Source organism: Desmodus rotundus, chromosome 2, assembly GCF_022682495.2.
Source record: "Desmodus rotundus isolate HL8 chromosome 2, HLdesRot8A.1, whole genome shotgun sequence".
In the NCBI taxonomy this organism is placed as follows: domain Eukaryota; kingdom Metazoa; phylum Chordata; class Mammalia; order Chiroptera; family Phyllostomidae; genus Desmodus; species Desmodus rotundus.
In genome coordinates this window covers 156,931,696-156,958,141 of record NC_071388.1, presented here as the reverse complement: position 1 = coordinate 156,958,141, position 26,446 = coordinate 156,931,696, and the positions used below count along the sequence as shown (strand labels likewise).

At 36.7% G+C, this 26,446-nt stretch overlaps 2 protein-coding genes and 1 non-coding gene across 6 annotated transcripts in view; 1 reads left to right on the top strand and 2 right to left on the bottom strand.

Moving 5' to 3' along the window:
• The window catches only part of PPIG (peptidylprolyl isomerase G), a 44,269-nt gene extending 23,922 nt beyond the window's left edge, over positions 1 to 20,347 (bottom strand). The window contains exons 1-8 of one of the 4 annotated variants that reach the window (XM_045187389.2): positions 19,830 to 19,981; positions 8,753 to 8,907; positions 7,843 to 7,890; positions 7,480 to 7,557; positions 7,303 to 7,377; positions 6,604 to 6,711; positions 6,023 to 6,067; positions 2,328 to 2,415 (exon numbers count right to left, since the gene is read on the bottom strand). In XM_045187389.2, the coding sequence (XP_045043324.2) occupies positions 2,328 to 2,415; positions 6,023 to 6,067; positions 6,604 to 6,711; positions 7,303 to 7,377; positions 7,480 to 7,540 (377 nt within the window). In that variant the 5' untranslated portion in view covers positions 7,541 to 7,557; positions 7,843 to 7,890; positions 8,753 to 8,907; positions 19,830 to 19,981. Of the gene's footprint in view, positions 1 to 2,327; positions 2,416 to 6,022; positions 6,068 to 6,603; positions 6,712 to 7,302; positions 7,378 to 7,479; positions 7,558 to 7,842; positions 7,891 to 8,752; positions 8,908 to 19,806; positions 19,982 to 20,217 lie in introns of those variants that run through there. The other 3 variants (XM_024579770.3, XM_045187388.2, XM_045187387.2) reach the window with 3 other exon arrangements.
• LOC112322308 (U6 spliceosomal RNA) lies at positions 2,832 to 2,937 on the bottom strand. Its single transcript, XR_002976626.1, has one exon. It is a non-coding gene; the product is annotated as a U6 spliceosomal RNA (small nuclear RNA).
• FASTKD1 (FAST kinase domains 1) overlaps positions 20,298 to 26,446 on the top strand; it is a 56,831-nt gene continuing 50,682 nt past the window's right edge. Inside the window, exon 1 of the mRNA XM_045187384.2 lies at positions 20,298 to 20,422. The gene's annotated coding sequence lies outside the window, so the exon portion shown is untranslated. The remainder of the gene's footprint in view (positions 20,423 to 26,446) is intronic.

Below are 26,446 nucleotides of genomic sequence, written 5' to 3'. Positions count from 1 at the left end.
AGGGCTATCTAGAAATGGAGAGAGCTAAGGAGAAATCAACATGTAGAGGGAAGATTCAGAGAATATACTTGCAGGATTATATGAACTTAATATAGGGATTTTGGTTAGCACAGGAAGATTTTTACATAAAAAGAAAAATTAATGGTAATACTCAGTGTGGTTAAGGATCTGGGAAAATTGGCATTTACTGCTGATAAGTAAAATATACTTTTTTGGAAGTCAATACAGCAGTAAACATGGAAAGACTTAAAAATGTGTAAATATTTTAGTTAAGTAAACCTCTAACAGCTTATATAAAAGAAATAATAAAAAATGCATCAAATAATAGGCACAATGTTCACTGCAGCAATCTGAAAAAAAGGAAATCAAACCAAATGTTCAAAAATTAGGTTAATTTAATAAATAAAGCACAGTACATTTAAACAATGGATTAACATGGAGATATTAAAATGTTTATTTATTATTTAGTGATGTACAAAGAGATTTATATTATATCCAAAAGTTGATTATAGAGTATGTGCAACACTCTACATACATTTTTATTAGAAAGATGCTCTAGGGATGGGACTGTTGTCTTCTTATTTGTGTTGTAGAATTTTTTTACAACAAACATGATAAAGTTGTTTACAATTAAAAATCATAAGGACCTATATTCTACAGTATATAGAGTGGGGCAAAAGTGGGTTTACAGTTTTGAGTACAAGTATCAGTTTATTCTTTTATTGTTTATTAGTTATTGTATTATTTTCCATATGAACAACTACACAACTGTAAACTGTAAACTTGCTCCACACTGTATACACATAATAGAGTACTATGCGGCTGCAAAAAAGAGATAGGTATCTACGAACTGATATGGAGTGACTGTATCCAGGATATATTATTAAGGGAAAGAATAAAATTATATATAATATGCTATATACTGAGTAAGAAAAAAGGGAAAATAAAAAAATATATATGTATCCGTGCTTATGCTTGCAAAAAGAAACACAGGAAGACAAAGCAGAAACTAATGAAGTTGGTTACTAGTATGGATGGGTGGAAATGGGGTGAAAAAATGGGGAAATGGGAATGGAGTGAAGAGTTAGGTGAGAGTGACACTTCAAGAGAATTCTCTTTGTTTTGACCTTTGGAATCATGTAAATGTTTTATAAACTTAAAAAAGTAAAAAACAAACAACATGGTGAGAGGGAGAATAAAATGAAATAGAATCAGAAGCAAATGAATCTAACATGTTTTGAGTCACAAAACCACATAAAATTCACACCAAAAAATAATAATCCAAGTAACTCTTAAAAGTGGCATTTTAACTATATACTCTGTCTAAAGACAAAAATAGCTATAAGTTAATAGTGAACTCTAGTTAATAGGTTACTTTTCAATGATATAGGATGGCAATTTGGTTTTAAGATTCAGCAAATGAGCAGGAATTTTGAAGATAATGGGGGCCAGGTTCTTCACTGTTGAAGAGAGTTACAAATATAAAATAGAAAACACTAGAATACGCTAGGCTGACAAATTAAGTTCTTCTAACACGAAGAGAATTTAAGGCTCTTGAAAAGGAGAGCAAATCTGTACCCACAGGACACAATAAAAAAAATATGCATTGCTGACAAGAGCCCTAATCACAAAGTTTTTGTCGTCAGAATTGGAAAACATCAGCAGTATTGACTTTGGGGTTACAAATATATTTTAGTGAGTAGGCTAATTCACAAATACAGAATCTTTAAATAATGAGGACTGTTGTATTTAACTCTTTGTAATTAACTAATTTATAAAGAAACACTGTAAATATCCTGTTTCTTATTAAATATGCCTTCTAAATTTACCACCTATAGATAACTCTTTTCTGAATCAATTATTACTGGGAAAATGGTGATTCTTCTACTATAGAATTCTTTTACATTTATGAGTTGACATTCTACTATGAAACAGCTTCCGCTTTTCCCATTACTCATTCATTTTTCATATCTACATGGAATCCTGGATTTCTGTTTTATTTGATAATCCAATACTACCATTATTATGATGGTCAAATTGTTCTAACATGGACAGTGGGAACGCCACCCCTTCAAGCTGGCCCCTGTGTCTCCTTGACAAGTTTTCATCATTGAAAACTTTAGCAGTATAGTTCAACTCTCTTCAACAATATTCCCTTCTTCAATTTTTTGTTCTCCATTCTTTAAAAATTCTCTCCCTTATGTATCCCTCCTCTATGTATTAGGGATCAAAGGCAGGCACATAGAGAAAGACGCACCAAATTTTAATATAGAATATTTAAGAGAATATTAGAGAATATTTTAAGCTGTCAGATCATAAAAACTTACATGAAAAACTGTGAACCATTTGTATCCTTTCCTCTGTTGGCCATTGATAAGAGAAATTCCTTGTTGTGTTTGACAGCAAAACTTTCATCTAAAGAGAAGCAAAGTATCCAGTTACATAACAGGAATAAACTGCCCCCCAAAACCATTTGCACTCCTCTTCACATTTTATGTTCATATCATGTGCTCTAGTAAGGAGCCAGACAAAATTTAGATAAAACCAAGGTTAAAAGAAGAACCAAATATTAACCAATTCCTTCTCCCATCTTTTCGGATTAAAATATTTCTAATTTTCAATCCCTTGCTATAAAATTGAAATAGTCTATCAACCCCCTTTCTTTCCATTTACAATTGTCCTTTACTTTTTCTTTTTAAGAAAAGACAACACAACTTTTTTTGCTTATTTAAAAAAAAAGTGAAACTCCCCAAAAAAGCAAGAGAAAGAATCCAGGTAGCATTCTTTTATATTTCATTTCATTTCCTTTTTTCTTTTTTTGAAGGAAAATTAAAACTACAGAATGTTTCACAAATTTGCATGTCATCCTTGCACAGGGGTGATGCTAATCTTCTCTGTACCATTCCAATTAAGTATATATGCTGCCATCGAGAGCACCATTTATTTCATTTCTGGACACAAAAGGGCACATATTATTCTGAGCATAGAGAGGTACTCATTAAATGAATCTCTGCCACAGCATCACTTACTGCAAAGAGAACAGCCTGCATTCTCCTCTGGGATTAGGATAAGGACTAAGGAGGTAAAATCTGAAACAAAATTCACTGAATCCCAAAGGTTTATAGTCCTTCAAGTGATTGTCACATCAATAAAACATTCCAGTGAGAAAACTTAAAATTTGGGAAAAACTATAGCTAAATTTTAGAATATCAAAGTTTTAAAAAATCATCATAGAAAAATGGACCTACTAAAAATATAGTTACTAAGAAATACTGTTGAATGTCCTTTAATAAAGATCAAGATTATTCAATATCCATTTATGATAAAAAAAATCAATAAAGTTGGTATAGAGGGAACATACCTCAATACAATAAAGGCCATGTATAACAAACCCACAGCTAACATCATACTCAATGGTAAAAAAGCTGAAAGCCTTCCCTTTGAGATTGGGAACAAGACAAGGATGCCCACTCTTCCCACCTCTATTCAACATAGTATTGGAGGTGCTGGCCACAGCAATTAGGCAAGAAAACAAATAAAAGGCATCCAAATTGGTACGGAAGTAAAATTCACAATTTGCAAATGACATGATACTATATATAGAAAAGTCTAAGGCTCCACCAAAAAAGAAAACAACAGAAAACTATTAAAATAAATATATTCAGTAAAGTTGAAGATAAAAAATTTATATATTAAAATCTGCTCTGTTCCTATCCACTAATAATGAATTAACATAAAGAAAAATTTAAAAATAATCCCATTTACAATTGCTTAAAAAAGCACAGAATACACTGGAATAAATTTAACTAGGGAGGTGAAAGACCTGTACTGTGAAAACTGTAAAACACTCATGAAATAAATTGAACATGACACAAATAAATAGAAAAATACACTATACTCACATATTGGAAGAATTAATATTGTTAAAATGTCTCCTGCCCAAAGCAATATACAGATTCAATGGGAAAAACCAACAGTATTTTTTAAAAAGATTTTATTTATTTTTAAAGGGGGGAAGGGAGGGAGAAAGAGAAGGAGAGAAACATCAATGTGTGGTTGCTTCTTGAGCGCCCCCTTCTGGGAACCTGGCCCGCAACCCAGGAATGTGCCCTAACTGGGAATGGAACCAGCGACCCTTTGATTTGCCACTCAAGCCACTGAGTCACTCCAGCCAGGGTAATTTTTTTTACAGAACTAAAACAAATAATCCTAAAATTTGTATGGAATCAGAAAAGACTGTAAGCAGCCAAAGCTCAACACTGAGAAAGAAGAACAAAGCTGGAGTATCACGCCCCCCAATTTCAAACAAAGCTACAGTAATCAAAACAGTATGGGTCTGGCACAAAAACAGACACATAGATAGATGGAAAAAAGACAGTCTAGAAATAAACCCACGCTTAAATGGTCAATTAATATACAGCATAAGGAATATAGTCAATAACACTGTAATAACTTGGAATGGTGACAGATGGTTACTAGATTCAATGTAGTGATTTCTAAAGATATGTAAAGGTCAAACCACTATGTTGTACACTTGAAATTAATATAATATGCTATGTCAAACACATTTCACTTTAAAAATTTTTTAATTGCTTTAAAAAACAAATTAAAAAAGGATTAAGATCAAGCTATGGAAGTTCCTGTTCTAGCATTATAATTCTAAGAGTTTATTATAGACAAAAGAGTGCCTTCAATAAATGGTGATGGAAAAACTGGACAAACAAAGCAAAAAAGGAAACTAGATCACTTAAACAATACAGAAAAATAAACTCAATGAGTTAATGACTTAAATTTAAGACCAGAAACCATAAAACTCCCAGAAGAAAAACACAGGCAGTAAACTCTGTGACACTGGTCATAGCAGTATTTTTTTTGGATCTGTGTCCTCAATCAAGGGTAACAAAAGCAAAAATAAATAAAACTATGTCAAACTAAAAAGCTTTCACTTTAAAAAAGGAAACAATCAACAGAACAAAAAGGCAGCCTACCATTCAGTGAAAAATATCTGCAAATTATCTGACAGTCAGTATCTAAAATATGTGAAGAACTCATATTAACTTAGCACACAGATACACACATACCCCTCTCCAAACAATCGATTACCCAAAGGGCAGAGGACCTAAACAGGCATTATTCCAAGATATACAGATGACCAACAGACACATGAAAAGATGCTCAACATCACTAATCATCAGGGAAATAAAAACTAAAACTACAATGAGATATCACATTGCATGTGTCTGAAAGACATCAAAAACACAACAAAACAAAAAGTAACAACTGGCGAGGATGACAAGTAGAGAAAAGGGAACCCTTGTACACTGTTGGTGGGAAGGTAAATTGGTACAGCCACTATGAATAAAAGTATGGAGGTTCCTCAAAAAATTAAAAATAGAACTACCAAAAACCCCAGTAATTCCACTCCTAGTATATATATCTGAAAACAAAAATACTAATTCAAACAGATACATGCACCCCTATGTTCACTGCAGCATCATTTAAAATAACCAAAATATGTAAGCAACCTAAGTGTCCATTGATAGACAAATGGATAAAGAAGATATTACTCAACTCCTTCCCTGCCACCCCAGAGTTGAGTGGGGGCAGAGTCCTGGGTGCATTAAAGATTCAGCTCTACCCATAACCCATTTCCATGGCTACAGAACACACTGCTGTTGGAGGTGCAATGGATGTTAATACCGCTTTACAAGAGGTGCTGAAGATTGCCCATAGATACAATATACAGACCATTTTGAGGGTTGCCAGATAGGAGTGGGGTTGGGGGATTGGGTGAAAAAGGTGAAGGGATTAAGAAGTACAAATTGGTTGTTGTAGAACTGCCATGGGGATGTGAAGTACACCATAGGGAATATAGTCAATTACATTCTAATAACTGTCACTGGGGTATACACCTGAAACTCATATAATATTGTATTTCAACTGTAATTGAAAAATAAATAATGATTAAATGGCAAAAACAAAATACATCCCATTACTTAAAATAAAAGGAAAGCTTTTTTACCTTCAAAAAATCCTCCATAAATAGATTCCCCTCCTCGTCCATTTCCTAGGAATGAAAAACACAGACTCTCAGAACTCTCAAGATAGTCATCTCCTCTTGAAGATGCTGCCTAAACAAAATGTTTCTTAGAAAATTAGTGCTTGGATTACTTTGAATCAACAATACTCAAAGGTTCACAGCAAATCATGAAGTCAATATTGACAAGATCTCAAATTACTTATTTCCCTTATGGTGTAATAGTAACAATATGACCAAGTCTATTAAGATATGTGAAAAACACAATAACAAACAAAAAGAACATTTAGATTTTAATGATGATGATTATTTAGGGTCTTTAACAGAAATTACATTTTTCAAAGTGTCTTTAAAATAGAATTTCAGTGTTTTTATAATAAAAAAAGTATAGGTAAAAACTATATTGTAGTTAAGGATTACTAACTGTGACAAAACACATAACCGATAGGTTACTAAAAGATAAATACAGTATTTTATTTTTTTTATACAGAAGCAAATTTCTGAAAGTAATTCATGCATCAAAGGTGAAATTATTTCCTGTATAAAATTGGGAACCAAAGTCTTACCTTCACTGAAGTCACCACCCTGAACCATAAAATCTTTAACAACTCTGTGAAAGAGACAACTCTTATAATGTAATGGCTTCTGAGTTGATTTGCCTGTCCCCTTTTCACCTATAAAGAAGGAAAATTAGTAGGTCATTCAGAAGAAAATCATGGAAATATAATAAAGTATAGATAATGATGAAAACTTTCACCCTCTAAAATATACCTCTCTTGAACCATACAAACTTTTTTAAACTATAGAATTTTCGCTTTCCTCCGAAATTTTTTAAAAAGATTTTATTTATTTTCTAGAGAGAGGAGAAGGGAGGGAGGAAGAGAGGGAAAGAAACATCAAAGTGTGGCTGCTTCTCATGTGGCCCCCACTGGGGACCTGGCCTGCAACCCAGGCATGCACCCTGGCTGGGAATCGAACCGGCAACCTTTTGGTTTGCAGTCCGCACTCAATCCACTGAGCTACACCAGCCAGGGCTCCTCAGGAATTTTTTTTTAATTTATTTAAAAAATCACATTTTCCTGGAGAGTCAATGTCAATGTCAAATAAAATCCCATTACGACTAGTATTTCTTAGAATTACTTTGGTATCCTAGTCAATGTCGCATAATCTGCATGTTAACAGAAAAAAAAGTACATGCATAAAGAAGTCTGTATGTTTAAATAAAAATAGGACTACTATTAGGGCAATTGAAAATGTCAACAAACCTGTACAAAGACAACGAAAGTTCTCGCATGTTTTGGGGCACACATCAGAAAATAATTCAAAGACAACTCTTCCAGCTTAAAAAAAAAAAAAAGAGGTAGTTGGTTTAAACTTTCTTACTATTTTAAAATATTAAATACTCATTTATAAATGTTAAATGGGAATATTAATCTTCTCACCTGGTTGATTATTAATGGCGATGTCAAAAAAACATCGTGGACGCTGAACTTTTATTCCCATGGCTCCAATATTTCAACCTATGAGTAAAATTCAGTTTCAGGCAAACAGACAAAGATTTTTCATAAATGTCTGGAAAATGTATTCTGTGGAGCATGAACTAGAAATGTAGTTTGAATTTATTTTGATATTTACTTCCACAGCATAAGTCATATACATTTTGAGAAGCAAATAAAAAGACATAAAAGAAAAGGCTTACCTATTATGTGGCATAATTTCTATTTTAACAACCAAATATAGATTGTCACCCCAAACAAAATAATGTATTAAGTCTGCATGACTAGTAAATTCTACCAGCAAATTACCTTTAAGCAGAGAAAAATCAAAGACAAAGTGATCCAAATCTTTTTGTTCTGGAAAACAAACAAACAAAAAAGAGTTTTGATTAAAATGGTGATTTTAAAAAGCAAAATTCAAATCCCTAAAAAATTACCAAAAATAAATCATTAAGGAGGAAATGGGGGTATTTTAACAGTAATAATATGTGACAGATTTGTATTTTGAGTAAAAAGCACATTAAGTTTTACATATGGTATTTTCTGATCATGAGCAACAGCCTTTACTGATAGTGTAGACACACAAAAATACCAGTAAGTGATATAATGTATGTAACAGTTTTATCTACACAGCAGATCCCTATTATTTAACAGACATTCTTTTGACAAAGCATTTATTTTAAGGACTTAAAACATTCGAATTGTAATACTTGGCGGGGAATGACAGAGTAAGGTGAAGGCAGAAGAAACAAAGTACTTAGTGTAAATAGTATCCAAAATGAATTATAAAAATGACAGTTAAACCTGCTCAGAACAGAGATTAACTGAAAGGTATATGCTTTCTTGAAAATTATAATATCTAAGTTAGTAGTTTAGCAGGCAGTGAAATATCTATATCCTCCATCCTGAATAGATTCCTCCCTTTTCCAATTTTTAATTGAAATTTTTGAGACAATTGTCAAGTCAAGCAGAGTTATATGAAATAATGCAGAGATACAGTGCACAGTTTACTCAGTTTCCCCCACTTGTAACATTTTATGGAACTACAGTATAATAGCAAAGACAAATAGTGTATGATCTCACTTAAATGTGGTACCTAAGAAAAAAGTAAAAAATAATATATATATTGTATATATATATATTATATATATATAATATATTATATAATGAAATATTATTGAATGAAATATTATTCAGCCACAATAAAAGGAAATCTTACCAAAGGCTCTTTCAGTGACTGAGCCTCACCATCAGGCAGTACGTAGGCAGAGGTACAGCTCGGGGTGCCTTAAACCTTTTGCTGACCTGCCCCAAGGGCTCGGTGCTGGAAGAGGCCGCCGACCTTGGTGTGCAGCTTGGCCCTCCAGTGTGCACCTAGGCCCAGCAGAGACAGCCACAAACTGGATCACTTTGTAGCTCCAAACAGGTAGCGTAGGGCCACTCACACACAGGCACTATCTGACACTGACCTGCACTAGAGTCCCTCCCCAAAGGCCCCAGAACCAAAACACTCAGTGGTGGGCTTCAGCCACATTAGAACAAGACCCAATTAATTCCACAAGTAGCACACCCAAAGGAAGATCTCGGCAGCAATCTTACCCTTCTGGGGCAAATTCAGCTTCATGGGGTCAGACCCAGCACAGCAGCTTGTACACTGTGGTTGGGATCAATGCTCACAGTCAGCCACCCTGAGGAACAACCCCAACCCACAGGTAGGCCAACAGCAATCAAGACTCTATAAAAATAGGGCTCACGTAACCCACACAAGGGACATTCCTGGAGCACCTAGCTTGGGTTATCTGGGAGACTGCATTAATGAGCTTCACAGGACACTTACTACATAAGGCCACCACGCCAAGATGGGGAGACATAGCAGATCTACCTAATATATAGAAACAAATACAAAGAGGCAGCTAAAATGGGGAGAAAAGAAACATGCCCCAAATAGAACAGGAAAAATCCCCAGGAAAAAAAAAAAAAAAAACTAAATTAAATTGAGGTAAACAATCTACCAGATACAGAGTTCAAAATGTTTGTAAGGATGCTCAAGAAACTTAGGAAAAGAATGGATGAACTCAGAGAGAACCTCAACAAAGTGACAGTAAGCATAAAAAAGGGACAAAAGAGAAACCAGTCAGAAATGAAGAACACAATATCTGAAATGAAGAAATCAACCACAGATTAGATGAAGCAAAGGATCAAATCAGCAATCTGAAAGACAAGGTAGTAGAAAACACCCAATCATGGCAGCAAAAAGGAAAAAAAAAAATTTTTTTTTAAAGAAGGCTAGTTTAAAGGACCTTTAAAACAAAATCCACATCATAGGGTACCAGAAGAGAGAGAGCAAAAGATTGAAAACCTATTTGAAGAAATGATGACTGAATACTTCCCTAACTTGAAGAAAAAGTCATACAAGTCCATAAAGTGCAGAAAGTCCCAAACAAGATGAACCCAAAGAGACCTATACCAAGACATGTCATAATTAAAATAGCAAAGGTTAAAAATAAAGAGAGAAACTTAAAAGTAAGTGAAAGTTACTTACCTACAAGGGGGTCCCATAGGACTATCAGTTGACTTCTGAATAGAAACATTTCATTCCAGAAGGAATTTGCATGAAATATTCAAAGTGATGAATAGCAAGGACCTGCAACCAAGACTACTCTACCCAACAAGACTATTTAAAACTGAAGAATAAAGAGCTTCCAAGACAAGAAAAAGCTAAAGGAACTCATCACCACCAAACCACTATGACAACTAAAGTTAAAGGGACTTCTTTAAGAAAAAAAGGGAGAAAAAAAGGGTAATATAAAGAACAAAATAGCAATAGATATATGTACTTATCAATAATCACTTTAAATGTAAATGCATTAAATGGTCCAATCCAAAGACACAGGGTAGCTGAATGGATAAGAAAGCAAGGCCTACATAGTATATGATGTCTAGAAGAGACCCACCTCAGAACAAAGGACACACAAAGACTGAAAGTAAAGGGATAGAAAAGGATATTTCATGCACATAAAAATGAATAGCCCTGGCTAATATGGCTCAGTAGACTGAGTACTGGCCTGTAAACCAAATGGTCACTGGTTCGATTCCCAGTCAGGGCATGTGCCTCAGTTGGGGGCCAAGAGGTAACCCACTGATGTTTCTCTCACACACTGATGTTTCTCTACCTCTCTTTCTTTCTCTCTTCCACTGTCTCTAAAAATAAATAAAATATTTTTAAAAAATGAAAATAAAGCCAGAGTAGCAATACTTCCATCAGACAAAACAGACTTTAAAATACAGGCTATAAGAATAAGAGTCAAGAGGACATTACGTAATGATAAAGGAATCAATCCAACGAGAGAATATAACCCTTGCATTTGTGCACCTAACATAGAAAGAGTTCAACAGTAATATAATCAGGGATTTTTCTTTTAATAATAGGGGATTTTAACACCTCATGGACATGATGCATCCAAATGGATACACCCTCCAGACACTAAGTAAGTATCAAGGACAGTGGCCTTAAATGGCACACTAGACCAGATGGATTTAATTAATATTTTCAGAGTATTTCACCCCAAATCAGGAGAATATATATTATTTCAAATGCACATGGAACATACTCCAGGATAAACCACCTTAGGACACAAAACAAATATCAATAAATTTTTAAGGATTGAAATCATAACAAGCATCTTCTCCAAATGCAATGATATGAAAGTAGAAATCAATTACAAGGGAAAAAACAGAAAAAAACCCACAAACACATGAAGACTAAATAACATGTTACTAAACAATGAAACAATGAGTTAACATTGAGATCATGAAAGAAATCAAGAGACCTTGAGACAAATGAAAATGAAAACACAACCCAAAATCTATGGGACACAGTGAAACCAATCCTAAGAGGAAAATTCATAGCAATACAGGCATACCTCAAGAAACAAGAAAAATCTCAAACAATCTAACCTTACATCTAAAAGAATTAAAGTGAGTAGAAAGAGGGAAAAATAAAGATCAGAGTGGAAATAAAAGAGTCTAATAAAACAGTATAAAAGGTCAATGAAAACAAGAGCTGGTTTTTGAAAAGATAAAAAAGACTGATAAAACTTTAACCAAACTCATCAAGAAAAAGAGGACCCAAATAAATAAAATCAGAAATGAAAGAGAACAACTACACCACAGAAATATAGAGGGCTATCAGAAGATATTACAAACAACTATATGCCCACATATAGTTGGATAATCTGGAGGTAATGGATAAATTCCTAGAAACATACAATCCTCCAAAACTGAATCAAGAACAGAAAATCTTAATGGATCAATTACAACCAACAAAATCGAGGCAGAAATCAAAAAGCTTCCAACAAATAAAACTCTTGGACCAGATGGCTTCACAAGGGAATCTTACCAAACATCCAAAGAACACCACCTATCCTTTATAAACTATAACAAAAATTTCAAGAATAGTGAAAATTCCCAAGCTCATTTTATGAGGCCAGCATTATCCTAGTTCCAAAACCAGAAAAAGACACCGCAGAAAAACAAAGTTATAGGCCAACATTGCTGATGAAAACAGATGCAAAAATCCCCAACAAAGAATTAGCAAATGGAATTCACCAATACATTAAAAAGACCATACACCATAATCAAGTGGGATTTATTCCTAGGATGAAAGGATGGTACGATATCCTCAAATCAATTAAAGTGATACACTACATAAACAAAATGGAGGATAAAAATCATATGATCATATCAATACATGCAAAAAAAAAAAAAGCATTTAATAAAACCCAGCACCCACTTATGAAGACTCTAAGCAAAATGGGAATAGAGGGAACATATCTCAACATAGTAGAGGTCATTCATACTACCTCATCCATACAAACCCAGAGCTAACATCATTATCAATGAGGAAAACTAAAAGTGTTTCCCGTAAGATCAGAGCGAAGACAGGGATGTCCACTTTCACCACTCTAATTCAACACAGCAGCGGAAGTCTTAGCCACAGCCATCAGACAAGAAGAAATAAAAATCATCCAAATTGTAAAAAAAGAAGTAAAACTGTTATTATCTGCAGATAATATAATACTATATATAGGGAACCCTAGAGACTCCACCAAAAAACTGCTAGAACTGATAAATGAATTCAGTAAAGTAGCAGGGTAGAAAATTAGTAACTAGAAATCAGTGGCATTTCTATACACCAATAGTGAGCCATCAAGAAAAAGAAACTAAGAAAATCCCACGTACAATCGCAACAACAACGAAAAAAATAAGGTAACTAAGAATAACTCTAACCATGAAGGTAAAAGACCAGTACTCAGAAAATTGTAAGATACTGAAGAAAAAGGCTGAGGAAGATACAAGTGGAACCATATACTATGTTCATGGACAGGAAGATTAACATCACTAAAATGTCCATATTACCCAAAGCAATCTATAGATTCAATGCGATTCCTATCCAGATACCAATGGTATTATTTCACAGAACTAGAACAAATATTCCAAAGACTTATATGGAACCACAAAAGACCCCGAACAGCCCCAGAAATCTTGAGAAAGAAGAACAAAATTGGAGCTATCATGCTACCTGATATCAAACTATACTACAAGTACATAGTAATCAAAACAGCATGGTACTAGCATAGAAAGTCATACAGATCAATGGATAGAACAGAGGGCCCGGATATAACCTCATGCCTTTATAGTTAATTAATATTTGACAAAGGAGACAAGAATATACAATGGTAAAGACTGTCAATTCAAATACGGTGTGGGGAAAATTGGACAAATACATGCAAAAAAAATGAAACTAGACCACCTCCTTATACCATACTTAAGAATAAACTCAAAATGAATGTAAGACTGAAATGTAAGATACAAAACCAGAAAACTCCTACAAGAACATAAGCACTAAAATCTCAGACATTTCTCACAGCAATATTTTCTATAACATATCTCCTTAGGCAAGGGAAAGAAAAGAACAAAATTTAAAAAATGGTACTACATCAAACTAAAAAGTTTTTGCATAGCAAAGGAAACCGTCAACAAAACAAAAAGACAACCAACTGAATGGAAGAAGATATTCACCAATGATAGCTCTGATAGGGGTTCATATTCAAAATTTATAAAGAATTCATACACTCAACACCAAAAACACAACCCAATTTTAAAAATGGGCAATGGACCCAAATAGGGAATTCTCTAAAGAGGATATATAGATAGATGGACAACATACATACTAAAAGATGCTCCACATCACTATCATTGGAGAAATGCAAATTAAAAACATTGAAATTATCACCTCATACCTGTCGGTAGGGCTATCATCAATAAATCAACACACAAGTGTTGAGGATTTGGAGACAAAGGAACTCTCATGCACTGTTGGTAGGAATGCAGATTAGTGCAGCCATACAAAAAATAGTATGGAAGTTCCCCCCAAAATTAAAAATGGACCTGCCTTATGACCCAGTGATTCCCCTTCTGGGGTATATATCCAAAGAAACCCAAAACACTAATTCCAAAGAATATGTGCACCCCTATGTTCACTGCATTATTTATAATAGCTAAGACATGGAAGCAATCCAAGTGTCCATCAGTAAACAAATAAATAAAAAAGTTGTGGTACATATATACAATGGGATATTACAAAAAAGTAAGTAAAATCTTACCATTTGCAACTGCATGAGTGGACCTACAGGTACTATGCTAATTGACAGTCAGAGAAAGACAAATACCATATAATTTAATTTACACATTGACTCTAAAGAACAAAATAAATGCACAAACAGGCCCTGGCCAGGGTAGTTCAGTTGGTTAGAGCATCATCTCAATATGCCAAGGCTGCAGGTTAGATCCCTGGTTAAGGCAAGAATCAATCAATGAATGGATCAGTAAGAGGAACAAGAAATCAATGTTTCTCTTTTGCTCTTACCCTTCCTCTCGATCTCTAAAAAACAATTTTAATAAATTGTTATTTAAAAAATTGTAAACAAAATAGAAGCATGGCTCATAGATACAGAGATTAGAGTGATAGTTGCTGGAAGAAAGGAGGGTTAGGGCACTGGGTAAAAGAGATGAAGGGATTAACAAGAACAAATTGGTAGTTACAAAATAGTCATAGGGATGTAAAGAATGGCATTGGGAATATAGTTAGATATATGCACTATTTTAAGGTCATAATGTACATGTCTGAAGTGGCTATTATATTCAGGTTATACCACATAATGATTTTTTCCATAGAAATAGATTAAAATGTTTTCCTGAAATGAGAAATATGCCTTAATTCAAGAAAGTTGAAAGCAAATTATCATTAAAAGCAGTATACAAATCTCTTATTTTTTAAAAAAGATTTTATTTATTATTTTTTAGAGAGAAGGGAGAAAGAGAGGGAAAGAAACATCCATGTGTGGTTGCCTCTCATGTGCCCTCTACTGGAGACCTGGCCCATAACCCAGGCACATGCCCCAGACCAGGAATGGAACCATTGACCCTTTGATTCGCAGGCCAGCACTCAACCACTGAGCCACACCAGCCAGGGCACAAACCTCGAGCATACAAATGCTCTAATACTAATAGCTAATGAAGAACAATGGTGACACAAAAGATGACTCAACACTATGTCTCTAACATTACTGAAATCAGATTTTATGAGATCAGAAATAGGACATAGTATTTCCTCTACGATCGCCTGGTCTTATTCATGTATCTAAAATCAAACAAGACAAATATCTTGTCAATTTTTCATTTTTTCAAGAAAAAGTAAAGAGAAAACAATACCAAGAGATACCAAAAATACAATTCAGAGAAAAATCAAGCCTATGAAATTTTCAGTAAAATAACTGGTGAAATTCCCTTAGAACAGTAAATGAAAGCTTTTGGATTAGTAGTCTACAGATGATCTGTTTGCTGCAAATTGTTTAATCTAAATAAGTTGTAGCTATTTGTATAAAATCCAATCACCCTAATAAATTTAATAAAAATTATTTTAAAAACCATCATCTAGCCTCATTCCTGTACAGCAGTCATCATACTCTGTCCCCATTACATGAGGTGTAAGTTTCAGTTTGACCTAGTTTCCACTATTGTCTATTAGCTGTTACCATTTTTTATGTACTTGACCTCATGCACTCACCTCATCTGCCCCACCCCTTCAGAAATTTGAGCAACTAATATGGGCAACTAATCATTAAAATATATGATAAAGGACAAGGTATTTATAATAAGGCAATAAATAATACAGTGACTTTATTACATTCAAAGAATTATTTGGCAGCTTCACACAGTATGAGCGAGTCAGCATAGTACTGAACCATGAAAAAGTAGACTGTGAATCCTTTTAAACTATTAATATTAAGATGATCAGCAGGTCTTTTCCCTTTCTGATTCCCTTGGCTTAATTCCTGCTTGTCCTTAAAGATTCACACAGCCAGAGTACACTCTGGGATCTTCACCCTAACTCTCTAAAGCTTAAATGATCCTCCTTTGCTGAATCTTCCTTTACCACAAACTGCTCTGTAAATTCCTCAAAATAAGAACCTTTGTATCTTCAACACAAAGCAATGACTGGCCCAGGACATTATCCAATAGAATGCTAGTTAATCAAGGCATGAGTGGAACTATACTTTTTTTAACTAAAACTCAGTGCCTTTCCTCCCCTCACATGGGGTATTGCCAATATTTCTGTAGTCAGAAATTCTCCCAGCCTACTAGTAACCAACCTCTCAGCCTATTTCACAACTGAAACAGTCTAGACCTGCCTACTGCATTTTATTTTTAAAAAGTGTTCCTTTCACCATGGCTGGTATGACTCAGTGGACTGAGCACCAGCCTGTGGACCATAAGGTCGCCGGTTCCCGGTCAGGGCACATGCCTGGGTTGTGGGCCAGGTCCCCAGTTTGGGGACATGAGAGAGGCAACTGATTGCTGTTTCTCTCACACATCGTGTTTCTCTCACTCTTTCTCCCTCCTTTCCCCTCTCTCTAATAAAATCTTTCTTTTTTTAAAGTGTTCCTTTCCTTTCTGTTCTCTCTCTGTGCCCGCCCTCCCTCTATCCCTTCCTACAGAATCCAATATAAAAGGGAGCATATTCAGTTCAAAACCAAGAAACAACAGTGGGCATGTGCTTAAGTTTAATAAATAGGTGACAATTTTCATACAAGATTTCCACCTCTAAGTATAACCATGTTGTGTAAGTTAAACTAATAGACTACAGCCAATCTTGAAGATAACTTTCAAAGAAGGCAATCTAACATTCACATAAGCCTCTTTACCCTACCCCTAATATAGTTTATAGAGAACAAATGAGAAATAAAAATAAATTGTTTCAAAAACATTTAAATACACTTATGAATGCCACATTGCTAATAAATTAAGTACAACTTAACATTCTGAGGTGTCAGGAAAGGCAACTATGCTCTTCCATATAGCACCCCTTCCCTTAGCGTCTCTGACAGTCACAAACCACAGTGCTGGTAGAACCACAATGTAACAGTAAACACACTTCCCAAATTCTCCAATCCTTTAGAAAACAAAAAGAGAAATGCCAGAATGTTGCCAAGTTCAGTGTTAAGTAAAGATATTATACATTTTCTACACATACAATCCAAGAGACATAAAAATATAGTACGATTGTGTTAGTACTGAACTGAAAAAAGCATATGCTAACTGGGAAATCTCTGCTAATATTCTTAAAATTGTACCTGCAATTATCTACGTTCTTATAATGATAAATTTATTTCAATGTCTCCAGAGGTATACCTATACCATCCTATCAACATTATTCAATTCTGTGATTCCTATAGAACTACAAACTCCTGAAGTTAGAAGGAACTTTAGAGATAATCTGGTCCAATATTCTGATTTTACAGATTTAGAACAAGAGGACTAGAGACTTGAAGTGACTGGCTCAAGGTCACAAGGGGCAAAAAAAGCAAGAGTTTTCTGTTTAAGTACTTTATAGCTTCACTGTGGAAACCAGCTTATTCACAAATACTCTAGGTAATGGCTTATTGAACTTTCCAGCATATGACCATAATGCAGTGACTACATAAACTGTAAGCTAAAGTTTTACATAAGTGGCTTAATATATAAACAGGTTTTTCATTCATTTTAAAAATCAGTGAGTTAAGGAATCATTCACATTTTAAAAATGACCATTTTAATATCAAAAATTGATGTTTATATTTATAAGTATGATATAATTAAATTTCAGAAAGAAATTGGTGACTATTTTAAGCCACCACTTAAACTAAAACCAAGTGCAAAAGATTCCCTCTCTGGCACTAAAAGTACGAAGTCCCAGATACAACGGTTTTCTTTGAGTATTTATAATACTTGCCTGTAGCAAATTTCAAGATACAAGGTTTGTCCTAAATAAAAATACACTGAATTCTTATTAGGACCATATATGCATTAACCAGGACAAAATTATTTGACACATAAATTAAATAAAAACTGAAGATTGGTGCTAATATTGAAGCTGGAGAAAAAAATGCAATTCTACAACATAGCGGAAAGATTTGCAACAAATTCTTCAAGTCAACTGAGTCAATTATCTATGACTTCCCAAATAAAACACCTTAGTACATTAGGATACTAAAAACAGATAATACATTATAATTCTGTTGAACTATCCTATTAATAAAATAATAAGGAAAAACATCAACGTGTACTTATAAAAGAGCAATATTGAAAGAATTGCAGATGGTGTCCTGATAACAGAACTAGTTCATCCTATTATGAATGGCTACCAATTTCCCTTGATTATAGAATGAATGCTGCCTGACAGAAAATCTAATTTAAAATATGCAAAAGGACAAAGGTCTTACTTCAAGGCCAGGATACTGCAAGACCACAATAAAAACCACCAAGAACTAAGGATCTTTAATACATCCCAATAAATGTAATGTATGCTCTTCATTCATGGGAGAACCACAGAATTCTTATTGAAAGTAAATAACCACCAAAAACTAAGGGCCTTTAATACATTCCAATAAATGTAATGTATGCTCTTCACTCATTGGAGAACCGCAGAGTTCTTACTGAAAGCCCATTTTAAACAGAATTTTAACAAACCTGAATATCTGTTTTTGAACCCCAGTTTTATGATAGTCTGAAATCAAAATATCATTCTATAAATGAAGAAACTGAGGTTCGGAAAGGTGTTTGAGCCAGAAACAAACATTTCTAACCTAAGAAGTTTGCAAACTTGTACATTCCTGACAAGAGGTGAACCTGAGAAGAGCCTGCAACGACCGAAACAAACAAAAAACCTAAAAAGCAAACACAATTCCAAAAAACGTACAGAATCCTACAAGGCAAGACCCATTACAATCCCAGGGCACCAATAATCCCGAATCATAAAGAAAACATTAAACAATATAAAACGAACTCTGGTTAAGACAAGATGTAACTTGTTACAAAATAATCCCATCTCAAGTGGTTAAAATAAAATAAAAGGGGGAAATGGTAAAACAGGTAAATTTTCTGACACATAGCAAGTATCAGTAAAAGAAGCGGCTAGGTAGATATCTGTGCCTTTTCTGGATTTTATGGCACAGTTTCAAAAATGTTTATACACAGCCTCCCCATCATCATTCCGAACCGGTAAATTACTGGTAATTCTTTGCCAAATGGGAATACATACAGACACACATATATTCCCCGTATGTGGTTTTAGCGACTGGAAGTTAACGTATCCCCAAATTTCCAAAATATTTAATTGTTCCTTGGAAGTACTTGTGACCATGATTGCAAAAACTTGGTCTTGCAAAGAAAGTACTGTTGTGAGGAAAAATTAAAGTCAATGCACAAAATGGTGCTTTTATAACATCTCTAAAACGACTGGCAGTTCTTCTTGCCCGCAGACCTCCATTTAGCACTTTAAAAGACTAAAGATACGCCAAATTCGCACACTTCCCCCAATGCATATGGAGCTCAGAAGACATCACCTGCTTCCTAAAGTAATAATCTCTTCCTAAAAGGCCTGCGCTGCTCACAGATCCTCGGAAACGTGGGAGAACTTCGAGACAGCTCTGGGATGAGAGGAGAAGAGCCTTGATTTGAGTTTTAGAAGAATGCTTAACTAGGGGGCCTGGGCCACTTAACTATTCACGACAGACACTGTCTCTAGGAGGAAATAAAAGGTCGCAGTAGGAGTAAAGCCTGTCTTCAATCTAACCTTAACTCCTGTGATCCAGGCTCCTCGCCCGCCACTCTCCAACCCTGGCAAGGATGTCAAGTTACGCGTTCCCCTTCCCCACCAATCCTCCTACCTACCCCACGTTAGTGTTTAGCCTTACAATTCTGAAGCATCAAAAATCACCCCGGCTCCCTAGAGTTCAGGCCGCCGTCGCTGCCGCCATATTACAGCTTGTGCGGCAAAATGCGTCAGGGAGGGAGGCGTGCGCCCGAAAGGAGAGGGCGGGGGCTGGCAGGGGGAGGGCCGTTTCCCAGGCCCCGGTGACAGGGCTGGAAGCCTTCTGTAAGTGTAACACGGGCAAAGCCGGCGCCAAGGCCCTTGAGGGTCCCCTCTGGAACCAGGCAGCCCCATTACCTCGAGAGGAAGACGGTTAACTTGGCAGGGCCTATCGCGCCGGCTCCGCCCCTCTTCTCGGGCCTTTCCCGCTCTCGCACAGTCGACCGTAGCGAAAGACGCCATGGAAACAACACGGGCTTCCCGCAACTTACCTGCACCAGTACAGTCTCCTCTTCCGCCGGTCCTGTAAAGCGCTTCAAATCTACCGCCGCCAGAAAAGGCGCTAAAGCCCACTACCCGCCTCCCTCCCCCACAATCCAGTCCCGGTGTGGAGGAAAAGCGTCGCGCCGGAAGTACGTCACCGGTTGGTTGCCCTTATCCCCTGAAGTTCCCGTGATTGCGTCACCTAGTTTATAGGTAAGTTTAGTACTTTATGTGGGAGTTGATTGGGAATGTTTGTAAACGTCAGGATGTCATATTGTTGGCGAGACGAAGAGTTTCATTTAGTAAACGTACATTTACCGCCTGCCACAGTACTGAGAAGAAAGCCCTCCCTTCAAGAAGCTTCCAGTTCATGCCCTGACTGGTGAGGCTCAGTTGGGCATGGTCCAGCAGAGGTGGCTGGTTGGATTCCTGGTCAGGGCACATGCCTGGCGTGTGTAGGAGAGGCAACCAGTTGATGGTTCTTTCACACAAATATGTAATATGTTTCGTTTGCTCTCTTTCTCTCTTCTTACTCCGCTGTCTAAAAATAAAATCTTAAAAAAACTTAGTTTAACACTGAAAAAAGTGCGATTTGAGGAAAAAAGGAAAATACAAAGGCATTGATGTTCCCTGTGGTTTTATTTTTTGAAAACTTTATTTATTTATTTTCAGAGAGAGGAGCAGGGAGGGAGAAAGATCTTGCAGGTGGCCAAAGGTGACCAGGTTCTTGGTGATCGCGGACGAAGAATTGAACGGAACACACAGATTTTATAGCAGAAAGAGAAAGAGCAGATTTATTAAACGATGGTACACTGCACAGAACATGGGAGCGGGCCAACTCTGAGCAGCGATTGACCTCAGGGGCTGGAGGGATTCTATTCTTATACGGAAGATATTTCCTGGCTAGTTTTGGCGGGTTTGTATTGCGCATGTACGAGTAGTTATGTTTCTCTAAAGCTACCGTACATGTGGCCTCCCGTGATTTTTCTTGATTAGCCACCGGGGAATGGGTCCCACAATGTTAATTTATTATAATGAAGCAGGGGTCATGTAGCATCTTCTGCAAAGGTGCATTCATGATTCACCATGATTCAATGCTTTTCCAGAAGTCGAGAACAACCAGTCTTAGAACAGGGTTTCTGTCCTTTATCTTAGCCCTGGGTTCCTCCTTAGTTTCCTCCCTCCTGACTATCTCCTGCCTCAAAGAGAGGGAGAGATATAAATATCCTTTGCAGGGCCCCCCAACCCAGTATCCAGGCATGTGCCCTGACTAGGAATCAAACCAACGACATTTAGCTTTGCTAGATGATGCCCAACCAACTGAGCCACACCAGTCAGGCCTGTTGTTTTTCATAGTCTCACAAGAACCCCTGATATTACTATTGTTGTTGTTTTGCAGATAAAGAAATTGAGGATCAGGGAGGATGAGTGGCTCCCTCCCAAACACAGTTTCTAAATATCAAAGCAGGTCTTTGACTCCAAATTCAGTACTCTCTAGGGCAGGGGTGTCCAACCTGTGGCATGTGGGCTGCATGCAGCCCAGGATGGCTGTGAGTGCGGCCCAACACAAAATCATAAATTTATTTAAAACATTATGAGATTTTTTTTGATTATGTGTAGCAATGTATTTGGTGTATGGCCGAAGACAACTTTTCTTCTAGTGTGGTGCAGAGATGCCAAAAAGTTGGACACCCCTGCTCTACAGGAAAGGACACATATTATTTTTTATTTTTTAGGCAGAGGGGAAGGGAGGGAGAAAGAGAAGAAGAGAAACATCAATGTGTGGTTGCCTCTCACTTGCCCCCTACTGGGGACCTGGCCTGCAATTCAGGATTGTGCCCTGATTGGCAATTGAATGGGTGCCCCTTTGGTTCCCAGGCCAGTGCTCAATCCACTGAGCCACACCAGCCACAGCAAGGACACATACTATTATTTTAAGAAGTGAGAGTCCCCACCAGGCTAGGTAGCTCAGTTGGTTAGAGCTTTCTCCGGATACACCAACGTTGTGGGTTCCATCCCTGGTCAGGGCACATACAAGAAGCAACCAATGAATGTATAAATAAGTGGAACAACAAAATCGATCTTTCTCTCTATCCCTCTCTAAAAATCAGTAAATAAAAAAAGAAGAGTCCCTAGATTATATTAAAAATTACTGCCCACTGCTATTTAAGGGGCAGGATGCTGGGGTAATCCTTGTGGGTATGTGAGGCAAGTTTTAAAGAAATTGGCTAAGGGAACTTAGATTTTATTACTGTGTAAAAAGAACATGCATTATGATTTAAATTTTTCACTCACATTCTGTGAATTAATTATCAACAACAGTTAGCCATGTAGTACATGTTAGGGTCTTGACCAACTTCACATAGCTAGAAAAGTGAGAGAACTCCTTAAGCCATTGATTGCCCTTATTGCAAGGGAGCAACAGAAGACTCATCTTTGGACAGTTCAGTGGTTGTATAATTTACACTTTTCAGTGAGGAGGGCAATTCTACAAGACCTTAAAAAATTCTGATTTATATTAAGCACTATATTAAGATAGATATTTTTTTTAGTATTGGTTTGTTTGATTTTTGTTTATTTAGCTTTCATCAGAATATATTTTTATTTAGCTTGGGTTAGTTTCCCAGACTTCTACTTACTGGCAGAAGTAATGTGTAAGTGATACGCTCTTACATTGGTGTATTCTTCCTCTTTCTCACCCACTCAGTCAGGGACATTTTTGAGGATATGTTACAGATCATCACAAGACAGGATAGTAAGAAGCTAGGAAAATTCCTTGGCAAGTGGAATAGGGAAGCTAAGACATATAGCTGAACACAACCACGAGCAATTTACAGCCAGGGGCAGATGGTCACTGGAGCTGAAGGCCTCCAGTGCCTGGCAGGGGTCAAACTGGGAAAAACAAAGACCTCACCCCCAGGGGAACCTTTCCTCCCTGGAGACAACATTTAGGCCTCATTTGTATTTCACCTCCAGGACCAGAAAAGCAGCAAAACCAGGTGGGTGACTCCAGGACCAACTACAAAGACCCCCTGCCCTGTCACTGACCAATCAGTGGAGACCATGACCCTAAAATGGCACACCTGGAGAGCTGATGAATATTCTACTGAAACCCTCCTCTAAGATTCCCAGCCTGTAAGAGAGAGATAAAAGCCTCAAGACAAAGGATCAAGTGTGCTTGCATTTTCTCCCATGGGGAGCAGCCAATGCCATACCCTTTCCCCTCTTTCCCCCTAGTTCTTTCCCCAAAGGTAGGCGTCTCCTAAACCCTAAGGCAGTGGGCAGCAGCAGCTTGTCCCCAGCCTAATCCCCAAAGCCCCCTTTTCTCTGACTTCCCAGTGAGGCTCTCCTGTTGCTTCTTCTATGAGCCCTTCCTTGTTTTGCTCTCCCCAGCTATAATAAATGGATCCTCATAGTCAACTGGACTTGTGTTGTGAAATCTTTCATACACAAAGTCAAGAACCCACACACTACATCTGGCCCTAAGCAGACACACTTAGGGCCAGGTCCCCGGTCCAGTAACCACCATACCATAATTAACATGTTGAAGCGTACAAAGGTAACGTCACTAATTTTGTTCTATAGTATACCATCTTCCAAGAGAAATGAATGTATCAATGTAAGAAACACCTAAACCTATAGAGAATTTTTATGAGTTTAGTTGAGCCAAACTGACAATAACAGCTGGGAGCAAAATCTCAACGAATTGAAAAAATGCTCCAGAGAATGGCAGCTTTGAAGCTTATGTTATACATTAGAATGAAAGCAGGAGAGGTTAAAAAGGGCTACATGAAATCCATTGGTAGTAGATTAAAAGTATGGAAGAAAGTGAAGCGGGAAAATCTCTGGATAAAAAAATAAAATTACATTGGTGGGTACAGGTACAGGATAGTTGATTATTAATATTTGTAGCACATAGAGTTGGTATTTGGGCAATAAGATTACAATAAGGGGTTCCGTGGTCTGATTTTCTAGAGGTGGGTTTTCCCTGAGGGGTGTAGAAAAGGAGATCACTGACATTTCAACGTTATGGTATCTTAGATGGAAAAAGACAATAGACAGGCTCACTTAAGGTAAAGATAGACCTTTGTTAAGGAAGCTACAGGCCTGGGATGTAACAACCTGCTATAACCTCTTTTAGTTAGAAATTTTTACGTTCAGATTATCCTGTTACTTTTAGTCTCTGAGTTTGTAAGGGCCATCAGACAGGCCTCTCCTGAGCTCGTCAGGTTTAGTATGTGACCCCTTTTTAATCCACAATATGAAGTGACAGAATTATTTAATAGTAAAATATTAAAAAGCACATTGGAGGAAAAAATTAACACCTTCCATCTCACTTTCTAAGTTCCTCTAGCTGGGCTGATAATCAAATTAACAAAGACAGATTAATAGGAGAAAATCAAAATTTTAATACCTGTGCATGGGGAATTCACACAGGGTTGAAAATTCCAGCAAAGCAGATTTAAAAGAGCCTATATGATCAGTTGCTATTCTTGTTGAAGTTACACAAATAATCAGGCCAAGAGCTTGCTGAGTAGCTCAGTTGGTTAGCACATCGTTCCCATACATTAAGGTTGAAGGTTTGATTCCCGGTTAGGGCACACATAAGAATCAACCAGTGAAGGCATAAATAAGTAGAACAGGAAATCAATGTTTCTCTCTCTTCCTTCCTCCCTCTTTTCCTTCCTCTCTCTAAAATCAAAAAATAAAAATATTTTTAAAATGACAAATAATCGGGCCAAATTCATTGAAACTAGACTTATGCATGAAAAAATTAGTCTTGCCCTGGCTGGTGTGACTCAGTGGATTGAGTGCTGGCCTTCAAACCAAAGGGTCACCAGTTCAATTCCCAGTCAGGGCACATACCTGGGTTGCAGGCCAGGGCCCCAATAGGGGGCAACCACACATTGATATTTTTCTCTTTCTCCCTCCCTTCCCTTCTTTCTAAAAATAAATAAAATCTTTGAAAAAGTAGTCTTAATTTGGCTATCTTTTAGAAAAATGAGGGTGATTTTAGAGAGAAAAATTGTGTTTCAATAGAAACTATAATACACAATTGTGGATGTTAGATTCTAGTTCAGTTAATGGTCTTTATTATTTTTCACCTTTAAACTGGACTAGATCCTGAATTTTTCTTTTTTTTATTAAATATTTGCCTACAACCCTCTGAACCAGTGATGTTCAACTGGTATGCCACAGCAGGCCTACTGGAGTGCCACAAGAATTAATAAAACATGCAATACCTAACTATTTAGTCAGGGGCACTGACCCCTTTTCCCTTAGATTGTCAAATTAAAAAATAACAGTAATTCCCTGGCTAGTGTGGCTTAGTGGATTGGGCATCGGCCTGTGAATCAAAGAGTTGCTGGTTCGATTCCCAGTCAGGGCACATGCCAGGGTTGCAGGCCAGGTCCCCATTTGGGGGCATGAGAGGCAACTGATCACTGTTTCTCTCACACATCATGTTTCTCTCCCTCTCTTTCTCCCTCCTTTCCCCCATCTCTAAAAATCTTTTTAAAAAATGACAAAAGCCATCTGGTATGAATGAATCGAAATTATACTCATTTTTTTGTCAGATCAACAAAAACTATATTATCTGTAAATAATATAGTTTTTTGTGTGATGTAGAATTTTAGTAATTAGTTCATGTGTGCCATGAAATGGAAAAGGTTGAAAATTGCTGCTCTGAACTAATGTTTCATTTTTCTTCCATCCTTTGACTTGGAATTATTGAACTGTAACTTTTTCCCTGAGTCTTGCAATTACAAACTTCAGAGACGTCACAACAGCTCATGCTTAATCTTAGTGACTGACGCAGTGTAAGCCAAACAGGAGAGTTTACCTGAGTACCTGGTGACGTCATCAAAGATTTTCAAACTGCAGACCAGCAAAACCTATCAGATTGTCACTGCCTGCCCACATTGTCTGCCAGCTGAAGGAAAGCAAAGTTTTAGCACCCTGAAGCCACCTTTTAGCATATTGATTTTAGCTGGTTGTTAAGAAACAAAAGACTCAGAACCCTTGACCCTCCCCTCTTTCCTGCCCAAAAGATTCAGGCAGAAAAACCTGCTTCAGGAAGGAATTTTTAGGAAGGAAGGGCCTGTTAACTAGACACCCTCTGTGTTTCATTGTTTCTGAGTTACCTAGCAAGAATTTGCCTGCCTCTTTCACATCTACCTGTAAATCATCTCCCAGTTCTCACTTCTGAAATCTAAGACCATGTTTCCCTCCTTTTCT